Here is a 9,234-nt window from a genome sequence, read left to right as displayed (position 1 = left end):
GAGTTACAGTAAGATGCTTGAGGGAGAGTGGAAAGGAACAATAATTCTGGGAGGCCATCCAGTTTGACCAAACCAGTTTTCCGTTATGTTTTGGCCTCAAAGGCTTCTACTGCAGTGGCGGGTCATTTCAGTTTTCACACCTCTTAAACACACATAGCTGTTGGAGAAAAGGAAATATATACAGTGCCTCTCAGCAAAATGTCAAAGAATACGCACACATGCATGCACACACCAACCTCTACAGGATGGGTGTCCCTATACCGGGACGGTTGAGCTAACGTGCACTAATGTGATTAGCATGACAGTTTTAAGTAACAGCAAACATTCCAGGACATAGACATGTCTCATATGGGCAGAAAGCTCAAATTTGTGTTAATCTAACTGCACTGTCCAATTTACAGTAGCTATGACAGTGAAGAAATACCATGCTATTGTTTGAGGAGAGTGCACAACAACAACAAACTTTTATCACGGCAACGGGTTTGATACATTCACCTCTGAAGGTAAATAATGTAAGCACAAGGACTATGGACAGCAGGTGCGATGGGGCAATGGTGTGTGTGTGTGTGTGTGAATATTTTGTGAATACGAGGCCATGGAATGCTGGCAGCTACAGAACCAAATGTGTAATTCTGATGTGTCAGATCTGTGTTTATGTGTCACCCCTCTCTGACAGGAGAGAGAGAGAGGGGGAGAGAGGAAGGGAGAGAAAGAGGAAGAGAGAGAGAACTACATGGGAAGAGCGGGGATGGACGAGTAGACACAGTAGAGACAGGTAGAATTGGACCCACCTGACCTTTGCCAGACAATGGGAGCTCCAAACTCCCCTGAGTAAACAGCATGACTGAACCTACCCCCCCCCCTCTCTCTCCCCAAGTGCAAAAAGAAACAAAGTGAAAAATGTGCCTGAGTCTCTGTGTGAGGTAGAGAGTGATAAAGAGGACAGATGTGAGTGTGTGTGCCCGAGTGAGAAAGAGAGAGAAAGCATGTGTGTGTGTGTGTGTGCGTGTGTAACAGCCTCGCTAGGGAGTAGAAGCCTGTCCAGGCAGTAAGGGATGTCGACCTCATAGTCACAAGTAACTTCCTCTCTGCACATGTCTACAGGAACGGGGCCTAGAGGGAAGAGGGAGGGGCCTAGGGAGTCATGCCGCTAGACTACGCTATATAAAGCAGTAGCACTCTCTCACACACACACACACACACACACTCACACTCAAATGATGCTTCTCTAACAACTCACAGGGAAAAGACTGAAAGACTGAGCTATTACTATTCCAGCAACTCTCAAGCAACTCAAGAGCTACATCAAGCTAATCGTCATCAAGTTCGTCTACATCTTTCAACACTTCAACTTCAAGGTAAGAGTGAGTTTATGATTATATTCTTTAGATCAAATGTTAAAGTTGGAAATATTCCCATAAGGCAAACTTAGTCTTGTTTTCCATTTGTTATTATTATGAAACAAATCACCAAATGGATACATATATTGTCTGTGTGCGTCACTAAACAAACTTAGAGGTTGTAACAATTGCACTGCAAGTTGCATACAGACAACATGTTGTATGAGTCAATATCTGAACCCTGAACTTCTGGGGGGAAAAAACACTGTATATTTTCAAATTCTACAACAGAAATGTGTGTTTAAAGATGTATGAACTCAAATGACCACCGCTGCACTAAAAGCCTTGAGGGCAAAATAAACCATTCTGTTTCAAATATGTTTTATTATGAAGCATTATGGTCCAAGTATACAATTAAACAGTCTGATTAAGAAGCATATTTTTTACATGTATGAAAACAAATATAGGACAACAAACAAATGACAATAGCATGCAAAGTTGCACCCCAATAAACACTTGTTCAATTCTGTTTCTCTTTCTCTCCCACACTCACTTTCTGTCTGTCTATCGCTCTCTCTCTCTCTCTTCATCTCTTTCTGTCTCTCTCTCTCTGTGTGTGTGTGTGTGTGTGTGTCACGCCAACATGTCCAAGGTTGGCACCTGGGTCTTGTCTCTTGTTTTGTCTCACCCATGTCTGTACCACAGTAAACCAATGCCAGGGTCACTGTGCCATGGTCTGTTTTCCATTGAGAACCAGGGTTGTATTCATTAGTAGACACCGTAGCAAAATGTTTTGCTACAGAAAACAAAGATGTTTCTTATTGGTCAATTTGCTGCGAAGTCCCTCCCTGTTTGAGTCAGTTTTCTACCATTTGCTGCCTGGTGAATATGACCATATAAACTATTTTGATTTACTATCCTTCATCCAGAAGTGTGGTTACATACCTCTGTCTGTGATGTCTGTACTGGTCCGGTGGAATAGAAAATATCTTTGAAGGTTGCCCAACAAGAAACAGATTTAGCTATAAGCACACAGTGGAATGCTTTTTAAAATGGTTTTAAATTCTAATGGCCAGTAAGCAGAAACTGTGCCAAATAGTTTATGCAACTGAGACCGAAACGGACCTGTGTATTTGTAGAGAGCATACGATTTTAACAACTATGCTTTTAAGTAACCCCTCAGGTAACACTCTTGCACGTACCGCAGCAATGCATCTGACGGATCTGTTCATCTTTGATCTGTCTTTCTTTGATCCTTCTGTCATTTGACCCATCTTTCTCCCCTGTCCTCTCCCAATTTCCCTATACGCAATATTGTTGAATCTCTATAATTTCACAAATCTCTCTCTCCTCGCTTCCCTCTCTCCTAGGATTCTTTATCTTTGTTCTTGTTCAATCTTCCCCATCTCCCTACAATGCTTTACCTGTATACAATGTTGTTAGATTCCTTTAACCCTCTCTCCTCCTCCTTTGCCCAGGATGCTTTGCCGTTAGATAATGTTGTTAGAGCTGTGTACCATTCCACTCATCCCTCCTTCCTCTCCCCAGGATGCTGTGCCTGTACGTGTGCTTCTTCCTCAGCCTCGCTGGAGCGGCCCTCTCTAACCTCCAGGAGAAACAGACAGACTTTGGGATGCGGGTCTTCTCCCATGTGGCCCAGACCTCCAGGGGCTCTAACTTGGCCTTCTCACCCTACGGCGTGGCCACCATCCTGGGCATGGCTCAGCTGGGCGCTGGGGGCAACACCCTGAAGACACTCAACGCCAAATTGGGCTTCTCTCTACAAGGTAAGGGTGGACTGTTTTGTAGACTCTTACCACAGCTGTTATGTATAATGACATCAAATCAAATCAAACTTAATTTGCCACGTGCCAAAAACAACAAGTGTAGACTTTACTGTGGAAATGCTTACTTACAAGCCCTTAACCAACAGTGCAGTTCAAGAATAAGAAAATATTTACCAAGTAGGCTATATAAAATGTAATAATAAAAAGTAACACAATAAGAATAACAATAACGAGGATATATACAGGGTGCACCGGTACCGAATGAGTGTGCAGGGGTACAGGCTAGTTGAGGTAATCTGTACATGTAGGTGGGGAAGAAGTGACTATACATAGGTAACAAATAAACAGCGAGTAGCAGCAGTGTACAAGAGGGGGAGGGGGGTTGTCAATGTAAATTTTCCAGTGGCGAATTTTATGAATTATTCAGCAGTCTAATGGCTTGGAGGTAGAAGCTGTTGAGGAGCCTTTTGGTCCTAGACTTGGCGCTCTGGTACCGCTTACCGTGTGGTGGCAGAGAAAACAGTCTTATCACCTGGGTGACTGGAGTCTCTGACAATTTTATGGGCTTTCCTCTGACACCACCTATTATATAGGTCCTGGATGGCAAGAAGCTTGGCCGCAGTGATGTACTGGGACATTCGCACTACCCTCTGTAGCACCTTACGGTCAGATGCCAAACAGTTGCCATACCAGGCGGTAATGCAACCAGTCAGGATGCTCTCGATGGTGCAGCTGTAGAACCTTTTGAGGATCTGGGGGATCATGCCAAATCTTTTCAGTCTCCTGAGGGGGAAAAGGTTTTGTCGTGCCCTCTTCACGACTGTCTTGGTATGTTTAGACCATGATAGTTCGTTGGTGATGTGGACACCAAGGAACTTGAAACTCGACCCGCTCCACTACAGCCCCATCAATGTTAATGGGGGCCTGTTCGGCCCGCCTTTTCCTGTAGTCCACGATCAGCTCCTTTGTCTTGCTCACATTGAGGGAGAGGTTGTTGTCCTGGCACCACACTGCCAGTTCTCTGACCTCCTCCCTATCGTTGTTGGTGATCAGGCCTACCACTGTTGTGTCGTCAGCAAACTTAATGATGGTGTTGGAGTCGTGTTTGGCCACGCAGTCATGGGTGAACAGGGAATACAAGAGGGGACTAAGTACACACCCCTGAGGGGCCCCAGTGTTAAGGATCAGCGTGGCAGACGTGTTGTTGCCTACCCTTACCACCTGGGGGCGGCCCGTCAGGAAGTCCAGGATCCAGTTGCAGAGGGAGGTGTTTAGTCCCAGAGTCCTTAGCTTAGTGATGAGCTTCGTAGGCACTATGGTGTTGAACGCTGAGCTGTAGTCGATGAACAGCATTCTCACATAGGTGTTCCTTTTGTCCAGATGAGAAAGGGGGTTGTGGAGTGTGATTGAGATTGCATCATCTGTGGATCTGTTGGGGCGGTATGCAAATTGGAGTGGGTCTAGGGTATGTGGGAAAATGCTGTTGATGTGAGCCATGACCAGCCTTTCAAAGCACTTCATGGCTACCGACATGAGTGCCACGGGGCGGTAATCATTTAGGCAGGTTACCTTCGCTTCCTTGGGCAGAGGGACTATGGTGGTCTGCTTGAAACATGTAGGTATTACAGACTCGGTCATGGAGAGGTTGAAAATGTCAGTGAAGACACTTGACAGTTGGTCCGCGCATGCTTTGAGTACACGTCCTGGTAATCCATCTGGCCCAGCGGCTTTGTGAATGTTGACCTGTTTAAAGGATTAGTCACGTCGGCTACCGAGAGCGTTATCACACAGTCATCCAGAACAGCTGGTGCTCTCATGCATGCTTCAGTGTTGCTTGCCTTGAAGAGAGCATAAAAGGCATTTAGCTCGTCTGGTAGACTCGCGTCACTGGGCAGCTCGCATCTGGGTTTCCCTTTGTAATCCATAATAGTTTTCAAGCCCTGCCACATCCGACGAGCATCAGAGCCGGTGTAGTAGGAGTCAATCTTAATCCTGTATTGATGCTCTGCTTGTTTGATGGTTCGTCTGAGGGCATGGACGACGTCGTCAATGCACTTATTGATGAAGCCGATGACTGAGGTGGTATACGCCTCAATGACAATGGATGAATCCCGGAACATATTCCAGTCTGTGCTAGCAGAACAGTCCTTTAGTGTAGCATCCGTGTCATCTCATGCAACTACATAGGGTAGTTGCATGAGTTTTGCAAAGTGAGACAGATGGTAGACTTGGCTTTGTCTAAACAATGAGGCCTTGACAATAACATAACTCCAGGCTGACATAGTCAAAACAAAAAGAGCCATCCTAGCCGGCGACTAGCAACATCCACACTTTCTCACCATCTCTATATACAATTGTTACTCATTCATTCTCTCATTCTTTCCATTCCACTTCTCCTCCTTCTCTTCCTCTCCAGCCTTTTTTGTACTTTTAATCATAAATTAAAATCAATGATTCCTCTCCTCCAGAGCGAGGGATGTCACGTCAGCAGCGTCTGCTACAGCAGAACCTCTCCAGTGAGGAGGGAGTGGAGCTGGCCAGTGGCATCATGGTAGAGAAGAAGATGGCTCTGGAGAAAGGCTTCAGGAGGCGGCTGGGGAAAGCCTTCCAGACCTCCCCTCACCAATTGGACTTCTCCAGGCCAGACCAGGCCCTGGAATTCATCAATGCCTGGGTCTCTGACCACACCGCAGGTGAGATACAGTAGTATAGTATTGGCTCATACCTTCACTGTCATGCCCATCATCACATATTGCAAGTGTGCAATTTGTTAAAATAGATGAAGTTGTAGTAGATATAGCAACAACAATGCATACAACACAACCAGTGACAGACAGAGAGGATACAAGTTGCTTGTTTTCTCCAGAAAATCTAATTCTTTGTGGGATGAGACAGATTTATAATCAAAACCAACCTCCCTAACACTCTCTTTCCTCTCTTCTCTCTGCTCCAGGTACCATCCCTTCATTCCTGTCGTCCGGTGCTCTGACCGACGAGACTCGCATGGTCCTACTGAACGCTCTGAACTTCCAGGGGTTATGGAAGGTGCCCTTTGACCCCAAGATGACGGAGGAGAGGCTGTTCCATTGTGCCAACGGCAGCTCTGTGCCCGTACCTATGATGAGGCTCACACACCGCTTCAACTACGGTGGGTACCTCAGGATGTTTTTCAAGTGTAGAATTTTCCCATGAGACATTTTTACATCCCCTTGACATGAATACATCCTCTCTTCTTTTTAAATACTTTAGAAGTTAACTTAGAATACCTCATTTTGGGCAGAATCCTAACATGAGATCTGTAAATGTAACTCAAGTTTTCATGTCTTCCATCGATATTATTTACACCCATTTAGTTAGGACTTGGCCCTTAAGGCATGCATTCTTCAAAAGTGATTAAAACGAGTCCGCCACAGCCCAGCAGCCAGTGTTCAAAACAGTCATGACTACAAGTACTACCTCCACCAATCAAACTGAAACTAATCCAACCTCTCCTCTCTTCTCCTCTACAGGTGAGTTCGTGACCCCCGACGGTGTGGACTATGATGTCATCGAGGTTCCGTATGAGGGCGAGTCCCTGAGCATGCTGCTGGTCACCCCCTTCGAGTCCGAGAGGCCAGTAAGCGTGCTCAGTAGCGAGCTGACCACCAGACGCCTGCAGCAGTGGAGAGAGGAGCTGAGGAGCGTCAAGCGTCAACTGGCTCTGCCCAAGTTTACCCTGGACACTGAGGTGGATCTGAAGTCTACACTGACCAGTATGGGGTTGGGGGACATGTTCAACCTGGCCAAAGCAGACTTCACTCGCATCACCAGTGAGTACCCTACCATTCATCACTTAGTAATTGGTGTCTGAAGTGGCACCCTATTCTTTATATAGTGCACTACCTTTGACCAGGGCCCAGGCCTCTGGTCAAATGTAGGGCACTATGTAGGGAATAGGATTGGTTCTGTTGCAATATCCACACTACTAGCATTTCACTTTAGAATGAAGGAATGTATTGGGCATACGTTCTGTGGTATGAAAGTATGGACATTGGAAAGTGACAGACTTGGTCCTGTGTTTAGCACATGCAGAATACTGCATATTTCTCATTCTTTTTAGACAGCTAATCTAAACTCCCTCTCTTTATTTCTCTGCCAGCTGAGGAAAGGCTGTGTGTGTCCAAGGTTCTGCAGAAAGTCAAGATTGAGGTGAACGAGAAGGGAACCAAGGGATCAGCTGCCACAGGTACATTACAACACCAATACTTATTCCTGATGATTAAACCAATAGTATAAAGAAGTGTTTTGACTTGTCTTTTATACAGATGTACATAAAGACAATACATTTATGATGAATTGATGATAGTATAGGATGCAGAGTTGTGTTTTGACAGTGCTTGTTATACGGATGTACATAACAATAATTAACTGATGTTAAAGTGATGTTACTTTACAGAGTTGTGTTTTGACTGTATTGTCTCCTCTCTTTGCCCCTTACAGCTGCTATTATGTTCTCTCGCATGGCTGTAGAGGAGATCACCCTGGACAGGCCCTTCCTTTTCCTCATCCAACACAAGTCCACAGGTGAGTTTCCTCTAATGTGCCTACACCACCATCTATGTTAAAAACAACATCATGTTAGCCTTGGTTATCCAATGTCTCAAATCACCACAAGTCTAGCTAGCTGTGCCCTTTTTATATAAGTGCGTACACTTTCAAGTAGGTTCAGGGGAAGTCCCGCTATTTTGTCCCTGCATATACTGTATGATCTTGTATGGAATTCTCTTTGTCCCTCAGACACTTTGACATACTTCCTACCTTGTTCGTCCTCTAATATAAAATATGTTTGTTTTCCCCTCCCAGGTGCTGTACTGTTCATTGGTCAAGTCAACCAACCCTAGCAACACTAACAGACCAATATACCAGAGAGGAAGAAGCGAAGCGAGAGGAATAATGGCCCAAAATCTGTTTTCTCCAGCGAGGAGTTTTTGTATGGAGGTCAATGAGAGTGTCAAATTTGGTTAACAAAAAAATGAATGGCTTATTTTCTACATGTGGCTTATTTGATCTAATACATGTTTCTTAATGCTTAGGTTGTTATTAGTGTATTGATATAAATATGACAGACGACATCCCGGCAACTTTGAGAAAAAACACTTTATATCGGAGTTGTGACTGTTTTTCACACGCATATCTGCCCTCCCATTGGCTAGCTAGAATGGTCCCACCTGATCTTGCCTCCTCCCGACTGCCTTCCATTTTTTAAGAGATTTACTTGAGTATCTGGTCAATATAATGGATAATCTGTGCTGATATACAACAACCATGAACATTTCTTTCATTCCATTGACAGGGACACCTGTCAATCAACTTGCTACTGAAACTGACCATGAATAGTTAAATCTATGACCTGGACAATAACTGTAACTTAAATTATCCTTAATCTGTATATTACCAAATTGGCAAAATGCATATATTTTGATAAGTGAAAGTTTATATATATATTATTTGCGCTGATGGGATATGTTTTTTTATTTGTGAGCAATGGGTATGGTTGTTCATGCCTGATATTGATATGAAGGGAAAATTATTGAATGGGTAAGATGTATTTTTATTTTGCTGTTGACTTTTATTGTCTGTAATGCTCTGTTTGTTCCGACAAGTCGGATTTTTGCAGTATTTATATATTTATTAAAATGAAAACTTAAAAAAAAAAATTACATGTTGTGGACTACAATTTATTAGTTTTGACCTCTGGTGTTCATAACATGAATAGTGACCTAGAAAAGCAATAATTTAGTGGTTGGACTAGTTGGATCCAGAAATATAGGTTTTAATTCAGATAAATATACAATAAAATATGCCCCACTAGGTGACATAAGCGGTCTGTAACCTACATGTTGTGGTTGCAGTCACTTTAGGCAACAGAGTAGGCCTAAATGCAATACTTCAAGCAATTATGTGTAGAGTCTATGATAAAACTGGCATGCTAAATTGTGTAGAAATCTATAAAAATCTCTATCTTGCTGACTGAACTCACACTTTTTGGCCATCACCTCGTAAGAACTCAGTTTCCATGGAAACCACATCGACCGTCTTGTCATGGCAACAACATCCGAACATACTGT

General features: G+C 43.9%; 1 protein-coding gene across 1 annotated transcript; it reads left to right on the top strand.

Annotated features, from left to right (window-relative positions):
• The first annotated feature begins 1,193 nt into the window (after positions 1–1,193).
• LOC139534312 (plasminogen activator inhibitor 1-like) lies at positions 1,194–8,826 on the top strand. The gene is made up of 8 exons (XM_071333361.1): positions 1,194–1,358; positions 2,889–3,127; positions 5,596–5,820; positions 6,081–6,275; positions 6,637–6,936; positions 7,266–7,352; positions 7,607–7,690; positions 7,970–8,826. The coding sequence occupies exons 2-8, from the start codon at positions 2,890–2,892 to the stop codon at positions 8,005–8,007; spliced, it is 1,167 nt and encodes a 388-aa protein (XP_071189462.1). The 5' UTR covers positions 1,194–1,358; position 2,889; the 3' UTR covers positions 8,008–8,826.
• The last annotated feature ends 408 nt before the right edge of the window (positions 8,827–9,234 follow it).

This window comes from Salvelinus alpinus, chromosome 11 (genome assembly GCF_045679555.1).
Source record: "Salvelinus alpinus chromosome 11, SLU_Salpinus.1, whole genome shotgun sequence".
Classification (NCBI taxonomy): Eukaryota; Metazoa; Chordata; class Actinopteri; order Salmoniformes; family Salmonidae; genus Salvelinus; species Salvelinus alpinus.
This window is presented reverse-complemented; position numbering and strand designations above follow the sequence as displayed.

What these genes read in the sequence shown, in the direction of transcription:
- LOC139534312 (XM_071333361.1), top strand. Translation starts at nt 2,890, where the DNA reads ATGCTGTGCCTGTACGTGTGCTTCTTCCTCAGCCTCGCTGGAGCGGCC. An exon ending in ATTGGGCTTCTCTCTACAAG is followed by an intron (nt 3,128 to 5,595) that starts GTAAGGGTGGAC and finishes CCTCTCCTCCAG; the next exon opens with AGCGAGGGATGTCACGTCAG. An exon ending in CAAGGGATCAGCTGCCACAG is followed by an intron (nt 7,353 to 7,606) that starts GTACATTACAAC and finishes TGCCCCTTACAG; the next exon opens with CTGCTATTATGTTCTCTCGC.